We start from the raw sequence: 16,972 nt of genomic DNA, 5'->3' as shown, positions 1-16,972 counted from the left end.
GCACTTTGACCAAGCCTTGATTTTATTGTAGACCCAAGTCAACAGTAAACAAATCATTTGCATGACATTACATTTACATTTATCCATTTAGCAGACGCTTTTATCCAAAGCGACTTCCAAGAGAGAGCTTTACAAAGTGCATAGGTCACTGATCATAACAACAAGATAGCCACAAAACATTGCGGGTAGCCAAAACATGAAGCACACATTGTGAACAACCAAAGTAAGTGCCAAAGGGAAGAACCATAAGAGCATGTAGTTAAACAAGTTACAATTAAACAACATGAACCGCTATACGTGCAAGTGTACCTGTGGAAAAAACAAGCAACTATAATAATAAAAACAATATATTTTGTCCCTGTCCCTGAAATAAACATTATTTCAGGGACAGGTCAGTGGTAAAGACAAGAGATTCCAATCCAAATAAAGGGAGACTTATTGTGGATAGTAAACATTGTGCTAGCTAGTGTTGGATCAGTTTACCAATTATAATAATTGGTAAACACAGTGAAAACGAGATTTACAGTGCCCCATAGGGACAGAGACAGGAAACGTCTTCAGTAGAAGAGAAAATGCCAATAAATGAGACTTAAACACTCAATGCAGACTTTGACCAAATGGCAACATATCAGAACATGAAAATTAAGGTGCGGAAGAGTGACAAGAATGACACCATCTGTCAGGTTTTCATCTCAGATATATCACCTTAATGTAGCATTCATTCAATTAAAGATCAGCATATATTTACAGAAACAAACTTATTTACAACAGGGCTCTCGAGAGTGGTGTAGGTCATTGTACTGGATTGATGCCAGCCCAGTACATAGTTATGGAGCGACTAACATCTAGTAAGAACATTGCACAGACTCGCCTAGCATCTGGGGCAAAAGGTTTCTGACAGTTTTGTTTGTGGTCCCATTCCTAGAATGCATCCAGTCCTAGAATGAATCCACTCCACACTGTGGTCCTTCAGCAACATACGGCAGACCCAAAGTGGAACTGATGAAGTCAAACAGACTGTTGTAGGAGATCTGCAGGCTAACGCTGTCATTCTGGATAGAAGATGCACCTTCCTGCTGGGCCAGCTCGTGGAAGTAGCGACAGATCAGAGGAACCACCTGGTGGAGAGAGGTAGAGAAGAGAGGGAGGAGAGGTGAGGGAGAGGATACAGAGAAGTAGAGAACCTTACAAGCCAAACCGTCAGAGGAGAGGGTGGGAGATTGTTACCTTGACGACGACGAGTTTCCTCTCCAGGGGTTTTCCGTCTGGGAACTTCTCCCCGAAGCACATCTGGATGGTGTAGTCGGGGGAATTGGCTTGGTTCTCTTTGAAGGCTTTCAGGTCTGATAGGCAAGGGACCAGGCAGTGTCAAAGCACTGGCAGTGTACTGGTGTGATTGTGTGTACATTCTCAGGAATGTGAGACTCGGTTTGGTGTGTTTATGTGCAAACCAGTGATGGGCCAAGCTTACCAGCCAGGTACTTCTCAAAGCTCAGAAGCTGCACCATGTCGTTCTTGGGCAGCGTGTGGGGGTCTGGGTGAACCTCTCTTGGGTCACCGGTGCTTGAGAACACGCGACACTGGTCCTGTCTGTAACCATAGATACCTTCGCGGTTAACCTGCAGGAGTAGTCCCTTCTGGATGCTGTGGAGGATATGGTTGGTATAGTCCACCTGGAAACACAAGGGTTATGTTTTATACTAATGCTTTGTGTATACTTATCATAATACCTTCATTTGAACTAAGAAACAAATCAAAATTAATCTTTATAACATTTCCAATTAACATTTCCAATGCTAGATAGCTGGCGCAGTGTGTACCTGTTTTCGGTCCAGCAGGCTGGCTGTGTCTGGGAAGCAGAGCATCTGTGCCTGGAGCGTGGGGTCCTCACACTGGTAGTGCAGCTGGAGACGGGAGCAGGACACCTGGGTCTTCAGCATCTCCTTCCTCCTGTAGTGGATGCTGATCTCCAGGTCATGTATGGCTGGCTGGTTGGATGGCTGCAGCACCCCTAGATTCACTATTAGGGGGAAATGTAAAATGTATAATTGGGAAAAACAAAGTGTTCACTGGCTCCTAGTAACTTTTTCTTTCTATTTAGCACACTTTTATCCAAAGCGACAGAGAGGGATTTCAACCTGTGATCTTTTGAGCTGCAGTCAAAACATCTACCACAGAGCTCCACCCCTTCCTTCAACATGGACACAGAAGACACTAGACCCCTTTAGACCCATGTCCCTGCCGTACCTGGGTTGTAAGGCTGCTGCTCTGGAGCCAGGGCTGGGGGGTTGGGAGGGACTGGTAGGGGCTCAGCAGGCAGGGCCTGGATGGGCTGGTAGCAGACTGGAACCTCTGGGTAGGGCTCCACCCATGGCTGCTCCTCTGTGAAGGATTGAATATAATTCAATTGATCTGAATGTAGACAAGCTGGATTAAAAACAGATTTGGCTTCACAACGTCTCCAAAAACACCGTAGTTTGGAATGGATTAACGGTACGTGTTGTGAGCAGTTTAGACCATGAGAATGGAAGTCATTCTTGAACAAAGGTTCAAGGTACAAAAGGTGCTGTACCTGGGCGTTGACCATTGAGGTTCAGGGTTATCATGTCGTTGAGCAAGTCAACATTCTGTAAGAAAACAACATGGCATTGAAATGGGTGACAGTAGATTAACAACTCTATACAGACTAAAACACTGTACAAATAAAGGACACAACTCCAATATTTCAACTCTGAATTGACATGGAACAACAGCCAGGAGGAGTAGATTATTAATAAGAGAGATGAGATTGAAAGGCATCTCTAAGGTTTGATGAGAAAAAAAACATTCTGGTTTATTCGAAAAACAGCTGATTCCTCCATGTCAGGGATGCCTAACCCTGTTCCTGGAGAGCTGCCATTGTGTAGGTTCATTCCAACCCCAGTTCTAAGAAGCATGATTCATCTTGTTAATTAGAGTTGGAATGAAATACAGCACTGCTCTATACTGTACCTCTGAATAAGCGTGGGGGTAGTCTGTGGGTGTCAGAGAGGTGTAGATGTCTGGAACCATCTCATAGTCTTCCGCTGTGGGCTGAGTCTCATAATTATCTGACAGTGGAATAAATACAAGCAGCATAAATTGTGGAGCCTGGCAAAATACAGAAGCAGCTAAACAAACTGTCATGCATGTCACAAACTGGTCTCAAGCTGTTTGTAGAAGTTTCCTTACACTCAGTGTTGATGATTTGGTAGACTTTGTGCGGGTCATCTGGATCCTTGGAGTTGTCCGCCACCATCTTGAAGCGCTTGGTGAGGTTATTCAGGGCACAGCGGAAGTTGGTCTTCCACTTAGCCTTGTCGTTGGGATTCTCACTGATCTTGCCACTGGCCACAGCCCAGCCCTACACGTCACAGCAAAACACACAGGCAAACTGAACACTGAATTCTTACATTATCATAAGAGTAGGTAGGGTGTACCTGATTCATGAGATTATACCGTTTAAGATAGTTATACCAAAACAGGAAGTTACCGGTTGACGCAGATCAATGCTCAGTCATTCTTAGAGCTCAAATTTTGTTTTGAAGATTAGGCGTAATCTTCAACCCCCCCCCCCGCCCCCCCCCCGACCTACTGCCCTGCCTACAACTATTTCACGTCAGTATTTGAGTGTAACCCATTTTCCTGCAAAACAACACTCGTGATGACATCTACACAATAACATTACAGTATAACCTTACCCTAAATATTTTAATGTCCTCCTCAGAGCAGTCTTTCCTGGAGTTATGTTTCCAAGGGACTCGGAACTTGGATCGGTTGTCCACATAATGAAGACCTGCATACCGTCCAGAATCCACCTGTTCAACCAGCCAGGCAGCGAACTGTGGTTTGGCGGTGGAACTGTAACTTGGAAGGACAACAATTTTAGTCGGTGTAAACGCACACACTTTTTTCAATCTTCGCAGTTTAAAGTCTGAACTATAATGCTAAATGTATTGCAGCGGACACAGCACGACAATACGACATTTTATTGAACAGCTACAGGTCAATTTGCATGGTGCACATGAAAAATACCTTTGCATCTTCACTGCAGTTGCGTTGATCGTAATAGTGTTGTAGGCTACTGTTCCAATTGTTTTCGAGGGAGGTGCACCTAAAAAGTCGTTTATAAGACCAACAGTGATGTCACAAGGACCTCCCCGTATTAGTGAGTGGGAGGAGGAAAGTGCATGTAAGGCATTTCCGTTGACAATTTTATACTGACATCTAATCAAGTAAATTCTATTCAAAGGGATTCAGGGGGCGTGGCATTCCAAGAAATAGGAAAAACACAGTGATCTGAAACTGAAAGTGTAAAATAAAAACACGTGTTACATCATCGTCTCTGATCGTTTTGATGATGAAACACAATGCATACTGTATGTTTGCATAGGCTTGCTTGAGGAATTCAGAACATTACAAAGACTGACTGTCACATTCTAATAATGTGAAGAAATGTATGCAATGTATGTTACCATATTTCTACTATAAGTGACATAATTTAACAATATTGGAATACAGAGTAATTTTAGACACCACATCACAGTAGTTTCATTCTATAGACACTATTAAAGTCTCTATCTTTCCCCAGACAGTCATGTATATGAGAGTTATGCATGCAAACCTGCTAACTTTATCCTCAACCAGGTGCTGTGGCCTACTTCTGGTTGAGATGATGTTGCATGTCTCACCACAAATATCATGCTGAAACAGGGTTAGTTTCGTTCCTGCTAACTCTAAAGAAGACACCTGTGAATGTGTCACATTTGACTCACATGCACCATTAGGGAGCGTTCTGAGAATGTATCAAAAGGAGAGACCTGCAGGTGTATGACTGGATATGTATGTGAGACCGCAGGGTCAAATGGGGAGGCCCTCCTCTGACTGAGAGAGCAGCGGATCCCGCTGGTTACACCAAAACACACATCCTAATTCCTCTTCTCTCTTTTGTGGGTACTGACTTGGCTTTTCACCAAAACAGGAAAGTTGAAATTCTTGTTTATTTAGCTTGCAGTACTTTGCTGTACTTTGCTTTAGATAAAATAGCCTTTTTTCATGAAAGAAATAGGATGAAACTTGACCCACTGATTTGGTTTCCAGTACCTGAACCATGGTTGGACTCAGTCTAAGGAATATGGAAGTGAAAGAGACCCCAGCGGAGCACTTCTCTCTTCCTGCTCCTTGGAAAGACTCATTGGACTTAACACATGGCATATCTATCCTAATGAAAGTGCCTTGGTTGATACTGAAAGGAAGTACCTCTCTTATTGAATCGTTTTCACATCCCTGTTGTATGTACACATACCTAATATTGGGCCCATGTCAGATGTGTCCCAGTCTGGCTGTAGTGGGATGGGTCCTTTGCTTACGTTGGACGATTATGGTACTATACCTTATTAATGGTTGAACTGACCATGGTGTCATGAATTTGGTCAAATAACTAATAATATATTAATGATTGTGATAATTGAACAGTTTTAGCCTCATCCTTGATGAAACACCTTGCAGTTTGCTGAGTTTGAAGTAGAAAAGTTTCAGTGACAATTCCCATTAGAATCTGGTCTTGAAGGGAGATTCGTAAGGGGAATTCAGATATTCACTTTGGAGAGCAAGACTAAACTAATTTATGTGCTTGTCAGTCTAACACGGTTTCATCCTTCTAGTTTATCCGGATTGTACAGTACAAGAATGACCTCATGGGTAACCCAAACATTGCATACATCCTGGGCAAATGACAGTTAAACTTTCTGGGAGCGTTTGCAAGTGTATGCAGATGGGTGTTGTTGCATGACCAGTGGAAAGCAGTGTCACTTCAGACAGAGGGTTTCATCATCAGCCTCATATACTTTCACTACTCAAAGTATGCCTCTGTGTGACTACAGTAGACCGATACCAATACAAAGCACTTCTAGATTGTCTTGCGTATATCATCATGAAGTGGACATTGATTTGAGGCTAGTATCTTTACAACCTTACTGCCCTTTGTAATGATTTGTTTAGTTGAGAGGACATCTTTGGCATTCTAGTGATGTCACAAATGTGAACAACCTCAGGAAAAGCTATGCGATTATTGTTTATTTGAGATGTAATATAACATATTTTATATGATACGTGAGATGTAATAGTTAAGAGAGCAAAACTATAACACAACTATAACAAAAGAAAAAAGAAAACTGTGTTGCGACATAGATGTTCCTTAATATTTATTATGTGAGGGGGTATTGAGGTTGAAAAGGCTGAAAAGTCTATAGTTAATATGGAGGTCTGCACAATCACCTAAAACGCCACCACGTAATTAACTGTAATGAAAAGCTATGCACTACCACCCTCTGCTGGATGGTAGTGCATAGAATAGACAGAATAGACTTTCGTATGCAGTAGCTTGACCTCGCCACTAGAGGTCAATCTTTGTTAATTTTTTACTGTAATCGTTTGGGAAAGGGCTCCTAGAATAGTGTTGCCGATAATAAATGTTATGCTGGAAACACGGTTGAACGTAAACTCTCTACCGTCAAGTCTGATTTCAGGCATGGAAAACGTAACAAACTTAATTGCATTTTCAATAGGCCAGGCCCTGGTTAGCTTATTATTGATTATCAAAAGTTAGATAAAACGAATACTAAAATGCGTCCACACATAGGCTACTTCAAGACGAGATAGTACTGGAATGGTTTAGAATCTTTAAGAGCTCAGGCTGCCTTTGGATAGCCTGAGCTATCCAAAGGAGTGACATCTCTGTGCGGACAATGTGCACCTGTAGTGCACTCGTTGTACGGGTCATTATGCACGAAAAGGGTCTTGCCTTTTTCAGACATAGCACACGTCATAAAACATTAGGTTTACCTTTAAATTAATCGTTTTTCTATGTATAGTTTATAATGGCCAATTATTCTGTAAAGAGACACGCTTGCCATTTATTTTCCTTTCTTAGGCAGTAGCCTGGATACCGAAGAGAGTGTCCTTGGTATTTTGGGTTTTAAAGACCAAAAGGAGAAGGGTGGAGGGGAGAGGACCGATAATTTGAAGACTTGCCAGGGGTACATTGTCAAATTCAAAAGGCATTTCAAAGAACCAAACCATTCACTTTTTTCAGTCTCTCCTATTTTTTCTTTCTCTCTGTGTTTCTTTCTTTGCGCCCGGTTGCAGGCCGTTTGAATCCACCAATGGGCTTTCAAGTTGGAGACATTGGAATGTAAATGAGCCCAGCGCGTGCTCCTGGCGCAGTGAAAGCTAGGAATTGTTTATTGAGCTCCCGGAGCCACGCGCCTGGCTTGCGGAGTCGGTGAGCTGAAGAATCACACAGCGGGGCGGGGCCTCGCGGAGAAGCGTGCGTCTCCAGAGGGGTGGGGTGTGTGGGACGCGTGTTGAAAAAGAGGAGTGCTGCCAAAGTTTGGGTCAGATCAGCTCGTGGAGTAAGCAAGATCAGTCTAGAGAGACTTGGACTCAAGATAGCCATTGCGCGCTCAAGCCAGCCACACGGTCCACACGCGAAGGACACGAGAGTGGTGCACAGCCAAACCAATTTGTTACTCTTCTTCTCCTGTTTCTGAGTGTTTCACTCCAGCAGCGACACCAACATTGGCAGCCCTGTCTCATCGCTGGAAGAGATGGAAACTACCACCACCACCATCACCACTACGCAACTGGCGCAGAACGCATGCCCCTTTGAAATGACTGAGAGGCGCGCCACAATCACCCTGCACGCTCCAGCCCAGGAGTGCGCGCTCCCATTATCCCACCCCAACTCTACCGCCGCTGGTTACCAAAGCAAGACCAAGGTGCTGAAAAGACAGCGCTCCAGCTCACCGGAGCTCCTGCGCTGCAAGCGGAGACTCAGCTTCAATGGCCTCGGCTACTCCATCCCGCAGCAGCAGCCGGTGGCCGTGGCCCGGCGGAACGAGCGAGAGAGGAACCGGGTCAAGCAGGTCAACATGGGCTTCCAGACGCTGCGTCAGCACGTCCCGAACGGCGCAGCGAACAAGAAGATGAGCAAAGTGGAGACGCTGAGGTCCGCTGTGGAATACATCCGGGCTTTGCAGCAGCTTCTGGACGAGCATGACGCGGTGTCTGCAGCGTTCCAGTGCGGCCTGCCGTCTCCAACCATCTCCAACAGCTACTCTGCCGATCCAGAGTCGCCACACTCCACCTACTCGTCAGACGAGGGCAGCTACGAGCCACTAAGCTCCGAGGAGCAGGAGCTGCTCGACTTTACCACATGGTTTGACAGGTACTGAGATTACAGTCAGCTATGTCATCACCTTCCAACCGCTGCACACCTGTGCGTAAATGACTTGTCTACTTCTACCAGAAGCAAGTTAAACAACAAGAGTGTCATTGACTAAAGTTATTTGATTCACCATGCAAATGAGGGCAAGACTGTGCGGGGCTGGCAAAGACTGTTTCTCTCCCCACTCCAGGAAGCTTTTGCAGGTGCAAAGCAAATGAGAGAGGAGGCTAAGCAGAGAGCCTCTGGTTACCGTTGCTATGCTACGATAGAGCAGGGAGTTCAGCCGCCTCAAAGTCCTCGTCCGAACAACAGGAGAGAAAGAGAGATTGTGCGCACGCTGGACAAAGCGTCGGGGGACGAGAGTCTGCCAAGCTGAGGCGTGGAATTAAAGAATTCGTCGACGTTTGAATAAGTGCAATTAATACAAGACACGGGGCAGAGTGGAGAGTTGCACCACAAGCGGTGCGCTGTGGTTCCTGAGAGCTTTGCCGTCTTCATCCGTTTGTTCCTCCACTGCTGCATCTTGGAGGATACATCGAAGATGACGCGCCAGCTGATTGACACTTTTTGGTGTAATCTACTTTTATTCTTCACATTTCAATTGTGACACGAACTGTATTGTTTATAATGAAGACATATTTTTGTACATTGTGATAGACAAAAACAAAATGTCAGTGAACAATATATAAACACTGCCACTTTCCTATAAGAGCCCCACCAGAGTGTTGAGAGACTGAATACGTGACGTGAATTAGCATGTCTGCGTTGTTGTGTGGCTGTTGAACACATGTTAAGGCTACTACTGCTACCTGTGGAAGATTGAAGGGTTTTTCGTGGTATGGAGACCTTTATCAATGTATGCACTTGTTCTCCATTTTCCGTAGCCTATAACGTACATTTTATCAGATATATTTTGTGTAAAATAAGTTTTATAAATAAAGACGAATCTATTTATATGAAATGCAATGGTGTGGTGTTGTTATTTTGGTATTCACAAATACACAGAGGCTGCATTGAGTATTCTCTCTGTGTGCTATTCAGACGTTTAGTTTGACCTTTCCCCGACTTGTTTGAGCACATAAGGAAGAAGTGCGCAGCTGCACGAGTCCTCAATAACCATTAAATACGTGGACCTCCTTTTGCTCATTGTCTGCATTGAGAACGGGGAGATTAATATTACGTTTCATGCATTGCATTGTTTCTTTTCCATGCTCTCTCTCTTTGCCCAATAACCCGGAGGGCCTGCAGCGGGGAGAACGCAAAGGAGGGGGGAAGCAATTCACTCCCCTCAAAGAGAACAGTCACTTTGAAATACTGCCCGAGAAAGTCAGGGACAATGTATAGTGGGTCAGAATTCGTACTGCTCGATTGAGATCAATCTATATAAAACATGGGGTTGTAGACTACTTGTATCCCCGACTGTGTTTTTCAAAGCGGACACAACCCTGTCAAAAAGCCCATCTCCTGCGAAATGAAGAGCACAACACCTCATTGTGCGCCTTTGCGCCTCATTATGCGTGTTATCAAATGGCAGCGTTTCTATTGTAAGTAAACATTATTGCCATATTCAGCCGGGCAGGAAAAGAGAAATAATGAATTTAATTTAATCTGGTGTTTCTCTGAAGAACAAAATGAAGTGCCCTTTGAAGGCCATATTCGTGTTACTTGTAGGCTACAGCCACGATGCCTTGTAAAGTATACACGGCGAACTATAGGCATGTTTTATGAAGAGATGGAAGAAAGAAGTGACAAGGGCATTCTCTACAGATTTGAGTTTGAGGTAAATTAGACATGGAGGACATATTGTCTAATGTGAAGAAGCAAACGGGCCATTGCAACATTTGAATCACAGCCTACACTGACCTTTACATGATCATCAACTGAATATTTCTATTTGTCAAACAGAATTAGCACTGATAAGATGTGTGGACATGCACATTGAGGGCATGGGTTGGAGTTTATGAGTTTCTAGATAGCTCTCTTACCTGACCACACACACACACACACACACACACACACACACACACACACACACACACACACACACACACACACACACACACACACACACACACACACACACACACACACACACACACACACACACACACACACACGTTCAGTTTAGAACTTTACTGAATTTCCCAACCCCGCCTCCTTTCTATGTCCCCAGCCCATCATAAAAAAACTTTGCTGCAGGTGTAAGCCACGTGCCTGTACGCTGTGACAAAGACCCCCGCAATCCCATTGGCTGATGGCTCGCGTCCGTTCACTATATTATGAGCATTGTCTGTTAGGATAGAGAGAAAAAAAAATCAAACAAGTGATAAATGACATCAATTACTCATTGCTTTATTTAACCTCAATCGTCCCGGGCACTCAATATACAAACCAACGTTGGCAAGAAATCCCCCGCGGGTCTTTTATTACAGGCGTGAAATGCAATTTTTAATGTCCTTGTAAGACAACGTACAAGTAGAAATATCACATGAAGTAGATGGTTTGGTCTCCTAACGATGGACTTGTGATTTAGGCTATATAGGAAGTCCACAAAGGGGGCAGTGAAATGGACGATTTATTCATGCCATTTGAACGGTGGGGTTATTTTCCCTCTCTCAATGAAAAAGAGTAACATGCATTTTGAGGGCAATCAAATACTGACTAATCAATCACAACAAACCCTTTCAAGCATGATGCATTTTCGTGCGTAAACCTTTGATGTATACGTCAACCTTGTCATTCCCGGCTGCGCACTTACCATAGACATAATCTCGGGCTAAATTGGTTGCCATAATGACCCCGGAGACACCGGCAGGGGTTAATCTGCTGCCTGCAATGAGCGGTGATCATTGGACCCCTTAGCAACGACTCGATCCGCATGAATACAAGATGAAGGCTGACATTCTAAACACACTGATCGAGAGAAAAATAGACAGAGAGAGAGTGAGAGAACAAGAGAGAAAGAGAGAGAGTATAATATTTAACTTCATGTTCAACAGTCGTGTTGTCCCTTTGTTATGACCCTGGAGGCAACAACGGTTGTTCCTTGTTGGGGTTTCACGAATTCAATAACATAAATCAAGAAAACTGGTGAGTTCCCTTGAGCCAGTAATCAAACAACCCATTTCACCTTTACAAATATGTCTATAATTGAGTATCTCTTCATAATTTCTCATGAGATTATCACTGACATGTTAATCATAAAGTTTATTATAAATAAATAGTTCTGAAGTTTGTTTACCAAAGAGACTTCCTACTCATATGGCACGTGTAAGTTCACTATCTTATCTCCTATGACCCACCACCGTGAGGGGAAGTGGCACCTGTTGAATGAGGCGGAGGAGCCAGGCTGCAGGTCACAGGGCAAGCCCCCACCAACCACATCCAAGCTCCACACCTGTCCATGTCTAAAGAGGGTGGATGGGACTGTTGGCACTTCAGGTAAGCCCCTGGGGTAATAAGTTAGCCTCTGGGCTTGTAAAATGGTGACTGTGGACTTTGTCTCTGTATTCATTGCCTTTTCACAGAAAACCAACCCACATGTCAATTTTTGTTTTGCCTTTTAATATTATATAATTCCCTCAGAATTCATCCCCTCAATGGAAGCATGTGTATGGCTTTAATTTGACCATCAGATAAAGTGACACTTGCTACAATACTGGGATGTATGCTTTCAACTACACTATGAAACAGTGTCTTTAGAGCTGAAATAGGTCATGCGGTTAAGTCTACGGTCACTAGAAATGCGGAATGTTTTCTTGAATAGCATCTCAATGTTTCCGTGAGATGGTGCAACAGAGAAAAACAAACTGAGAAAGAGAGCGTGAAAGAGAGAGAGAGACCAGTAGACCGACACACTGACAGCGACATGGCGAGAGAGAGAGAGAGAGAGACAGAGACAGAGACAGAGAGAGAGACAGAGAGAGAGAGAGACAAGAGAGAGAGAGAGAGAGAGAGAGAGAGAGACAGACAGAGAGAGAAAGAGAGAGAGAGAGAGACAGAGAGAGAGAGAGACAGAGAGAGAGAGAGAGAGAGAGAGAGAGAGAAAGAGAGAGTGAGAGAAAGAGAGAGAGAGAGAGAGGGGGGGAAAGAACGGGGATGTGTGGACAGCCTCTAGGGATGAATAAAGAGAGGAGAGGGAGATGAAGAGAGTTACAGAGAGAGATGGTGCACAACCTTGGCCGGTGCTCACAGGCACGTTAATGTTTAAACTGGGATACGGACACAGACAGACCTGAAATGAAGACAGTGGACGCATTAATCTGCGAAAAGCTCATTTGTAATGTGTTGATGCCATGTCTCTACACGCTCCTGTCTGGATAAACATGCCTGGGGAGGGCAGTGGGCAGCAGGGGACAAGAGTAATGAGTCTGTAGATACGCTGTTCTCAAGGTCAGCGGGGGAAAGCTAGCATGGCCTGGGCCCTTAACTCCTGGATCAGGACTGGGTCTGTTGTCTGTGTTCCACAGTGCGAACTAAGATCTGGAAGAGGGCAAACTGATGTTGAACCAGAACTGTATGATCAAGATTGTCCAAAAAACAAAACAGTTTGACTGAATTGAATCCGAAGTGTTTTTACTGGCCCATTTCTTTTGGTTACATTTCTAAGTTTTGCTGTATAGGACGGCAGCTTTTACCAACTGCAAAGTCCATTCTAATTCCCCCTCTAGAGAATCGATCAGAAAGATTTAATTCTCTCCAGCTGCAAGAGCCAGAGGAGTCCTACAGGGGTGTTCACAGGCCTGGTCAATCAGTCCGCTGGTCTACATTGTTCAAGTGTTTCTAAGGAATGGCTACCTGGCTCTTTAACACAAAACACACACAATGGCTTTCTGTGTGCCAAATGGAGCCCATCAGATTTCATTTAATCTTTTCTTCCTCATACAAGTTCATGTCAGGAGGGCAGTCCAAGGTGCTGGACCTCCCTCCCTCCCCCCTCCTCAACCACCACCACCACCCGCCCGACCTCCTCACAGGCAGAGGGCTCCAATAGACGCACCCCTGTTGCCCTCACTCCCTGACAAAAAAGTCAGTCATTGGACTCATGTTTTTCTTCTATCTTTCAAAAAGAGAGAGAACCCCCCCCCCCCAATCTTTCTCTTTTCATAAAAGGAGGAAGGAGGAAAGAAAAGGAGTTTGAATGCTCGCAGCTCAGCACATTTAACTGACACTTCACTGTGCGTGTGTGAATGGGGCTCTAAACTTCATACGACCCACCAGAAGAGCACAGGAGCATGAGGATGGAGGAGGGGAGGGGCTGGGGGAGTGGGGGGGGGGGTGGGCTGGGGGGGTGGGGGGCAGTCTTGCAAGAGTGAGGTGGGGGCCCTCATTTGCATGGGCCATTGTGCTGCACAAGTTTGGGTCCTTTTTTTGGGGCCCGGGCCCTTTTGGCCATTTACTTCCACTCCGGCTGGCTGTGGCGGGCTGTGAATAGTCTCTGCTCTGGGAGGACACAAAGGCGCTTTTGTGCTGCGGCCGCACCATATTCATCATGTAATGCCTGTAAGACAAATCTGATTGGACGTCTCTGTCACTTTGATGTGGGTCCAGAGTGCGAGTGGCCCTGAGATTGCTAACTTCACTCCCTATTGCCTGCTCTCCAGCATTGATATGGGCTGGGGTGATGGAGGGAGTGGGGAGAGAGGGGAGGTCTGGGGGAGAAGGGGAGGAGTGAGTGAAGGTGGGGGGTAGTCCTCATTATTTGTAGAAGCAAATTCATAATAAATTCCCCCGTCCTACAAAACCGGGTCGAGATGATTGACACTACTTTGCGCCGGGCCGAACAAAAGCTCTGATTTGAGCAGAATACCAAATGAATGGTCTGAGCGTGGACTCAATTCAAACAATTTTAATCTCTCCCTGTCCCCCCTTATTTCTCCCCCCCTCTCACTCCCCCTCTTTTTGTCAGCCCCCTGCTCTACTGCCTCTTTGTCCACGGTGTTCTCAATTTACAGGGTAATTCTACTCCAACGGAACTGCTAATTGTGCTGGGTTAAACTGAATGTTGGTGGACTCCTGTGATACAGAGCTTATGTCTGACTAATGACTGTAATGATGGCTCTGAGGCCTTGTGGCCTGGAGTGGACGTGGGCTGAGGCTGGGGAGGGTTTTGGGGGCTGGCTGAGGCTTGGGAGGACTGGCAATGGCAGGGGGTTGGAGCTGAAAATTGGGACTGAGGTTGAGTCTGATGTTGGGGCTGGGCCAGGGAACGGGAGGTAGGGCGGGACAGAGTGATGCTGGGGAAGGACAGGGGAGCCAGGGCCTGGTGAGGGGATGCCAAAGGGACATTGAGATATATGGGCCAGAGTCAGGGAGGAAGTCTGGAGGGATGGCTCAAGCCCTACTGCTGGGGCTGGAGCTCAGGCCTGTGGCTGGGGCTGAGGCTCACAAGTACATGTACATATTCAATCCTGTTTGGTTTGTCTCCTCCAGAATGACACTGACCCCTGTACTGCGCTGCACTGTACTGGATGCACATGATGCTCTTCCCTCCTTCGTTCACGGTAGAGAGTTTTGCAACTACCCAGTTCTCTTTCTGACAATTTTCCATTATCTTTGCACCCTGGTGACCTTCAGTCATCCTGACAGGAATTCATATATCAACCATACGCCTCAGGTCTGACCTGCAAGTGTGTGTATGTGTGTGTCAGTGCATTTGCGTGCTCTTTGACTCACAGTGTAAGTTATCCAACATGATTGGTGACTCCCAATAACTGTCTCCTCTTAGTTTGTGTCTAGGAGTACTTGTGTGGGCTTGCTCAGTGTGTGTAAAGTTACGTGTGCATGGTTTGTGTGTGTGTGTGTGTGTGTGTGTAAGAGACCCATACCTCCACCCTCTACTGTTTAGATCAGGTGCTTGTCTTTACTTAGACTTGTGTCCCGGTTTTGTTTGTGTATTGTGTGTGTGTGTGTTTGTGTGAGAGAGGGTATTTGTTAGTGTGTGATGTGCATAGTGTCTGTTGCTATCTCCATGTGTGTTTTCTACTCCTGCTGTCCACCACAACACATCATGATACCATCTTTTCCCTTATTATCTCTCGCTCTCTAACTCTTTCTCTCCCCCTCTCAAGGACCCTTAGGTCGTCCAACAAACTGCTTTTGTGCGTTTCCCGGTCACGTTTGAAGTTTACAGGAGATCGTGCCTTTTCGGTTGCTGCTCCAAAGTTGTGGAACAGCCTACCTTTATATATTAGGTCCTCTACTAGTAGCAACGTTTTTAAATCTCACCTTAGCATTTGAGTCTGCAATTGGGTAGGATTTTTTAAAAATGTTTGTCATGTCCTATAAATATGTCTAGCTGGTTATATGTTTTGACTGTACAGCACTTCGGTCGACATAAGTTGTTTTTAAATGTGCTTTATAAATACATTCGACTTGACTCTCTCTCCTCTCTCTCTCTCTCTCTCTCTCTCTCTCTCTCTCTCTCTCTCTCTCTCTCTCTCTCTCTCTCTTTCTCTCTCTCTCTCTCTCTCTCTCTCTCTCTCTCTCTCTCTCTCTCTCTCTCTCTCTCTCTCTCTCTCTCTCTCTCTCCTCTCTCTCTCTCTCTCTCTCACACACACACACACACATGCGCGTGCAAACATGCAAACCCTCTTCCTCCCTCCTACCTCAGCAGGTGAAGACATGCTCTAGAAGAGCCTGTTCAGAGGGACTCAGTTTTTTCTCATTACTCTCTCTCACGCTTGCCTCCTTGGGTCATAGCCCTCATTCGCCCCCACCACAGCTAATAGAACTGATAACAATCCATCTCCAAAGCTATCCAGGTATGTGATATATGTACAAATAGTTATAAGTACACAATACATGGTACATATACAGTATATGTATAGTATGGTATGTATGCAGTATACAGTATACTATATATACGTATATGTATATATACACACAATATTTGTGTATATATTTATATATATATGGTACGTAAAAATCACTACTTGCTCCATCACAGTACCAATGATCACCTTTAAGACCTGGCATCGCTATCTGCTGGAGGGATGTATGAGGAACAACACACACAAATGCATGCACACATGCAGGCACTCTCTCTCTCTCTCTCTCTCTCTCTCTCTCTCTCTCTCTCTCTCTCTCTCTCTCTCTCTCTCTCTCTCTCTCTCTCTCTCTCTCTCTCTCTCTCTCTCTCTCTCTCTCTCACACACACACACACACACTAAACACACCATCTTCCATCCCCCCCGTACAACACAACCCTTTATCAGTAGAGGTACCCTGTAGAGCCCTTGCTCCCTCCCTGAGAACAAGGTAAAGGGAGGATTAGTGAGCGCCATTTAGGGCACCCCATTCAGGCCCTCGCTTCATTTCATTAGCTTGTGACCCTTCTAGTTAATTATTTTGATCTGGCCAAAGGAAGGGCCTGCTTTTAATGATCCTGACTGACTCACCGCCCCCCCAAAAGGACGCACAATACTTAACACACCCATTGAAGGCAGAATAGAGAAGGAGTAGAAAGAGGAAAGGAGAGGGAGAAAGAGGGTAGAGAAAGATTGAAAGTGGCATTTACCAGTCACCCGGTGGCGTCTGTATGGAGAGCGGTGCGCTGACAGAGTGGTGGTGTTACACCCTCAGACTTCTGTCAGAATATGCCATTGTTCCTCATTGATGGAGTGGCTCCGCCATTTTAAAGGACCGAATGTTAGTGGTGCTTTAAGCTGATTTGGGGTCTAAAAAAAAAGAAAAGAAAGAGAAGAAAAGAAAAAAAGGACTCCACCT

The 16,972-nt window shown here is 45.1% G+C and overlaps 2 protein-coding genes across 3 annotated transcripts; one reads left to right on the top strand and one right to left on the bottom strand.

Moving 5' to 3' along the window:
• Window positions 1-9: 9 nt before the first annotated feature.
• On the bottom strand, window positions 10-4,185 carry irf7 (interferon regulatory factor 7). 2 transcript variants are annotated; one of them, XM_062461980.1, is made up of 10 exons: window positions 4,054-4,185; window positions 3,720-3,879; window positions 3,211-3,382; window positions 2,992-3,089; window positions 2,573-2,627; window positions 2,248-2,382; window positions 1,821-2,020; window positions 1,472-1,673; window positions 1,228-1,343; window positions 10-1,118 (listed from the first exon to the last, which is right to left on the bottom strand). In XM_062461980.1, exons 1-10 carry the CDS (start codon window positions 4,059-4,061, stop codon window positions 939-941), a joined length of 1,326 nt encoding a protein of 441 aa, XP_062317964.1. In that variant the 5' UTR covers window positions 4,062-4,185; the 3' UTR covers window positions 10-938. The 2 variants fall into 2 exon arrangements, with proteins under 2 accessions (XP_062317964.1, XP_062317963.1); XM_062461979.1 differs by having other exon boundaries at window positions 3,720-3,885; window positions 4,054-4,179.
• A 2,809-nt stretch (window positions 4,186-6,994) lies between these two features.
• ascl1b (achaete-scute family bHLH transcription factor 1b) lies at window positions 6,995-9,192 on the top strand. The gene has a single exon (XM_062461989.1). It carries the CDS (start codon window positions 7,626-7,628, stop codon window positions 8,250-8,252), a length of 627 nt encoding a protein of 208 aa, XP_062317973.1. The 5' UTR covers window positions 6,995-7,625; the 3' UTR covers window positions 8,253-9,192.
• Window positions 9,193-16,972: the final 7,780 nt, after the last annotated feature.

The sequence above is a fragment of the Osmerus eperlanus genome, chromosome 5 (genome assembly GCF_963692335.1).
Source record: "Osmerus eperlanus chromosome 5, fOsmEpe2.1, whole genome shotgun sequence".
Lineage (NCBI taxonomy): Eukaryota > Metazoa > Chordata > Actinopteri > Osmeriformes > Osmeridae > Osmerus > Osmerus eperlanus.
The sequence above is the reverse complement of the archived record's forward strand: the minus strand, read 5'-3'. Positions and strand labels throughout refer to the sequence as shown.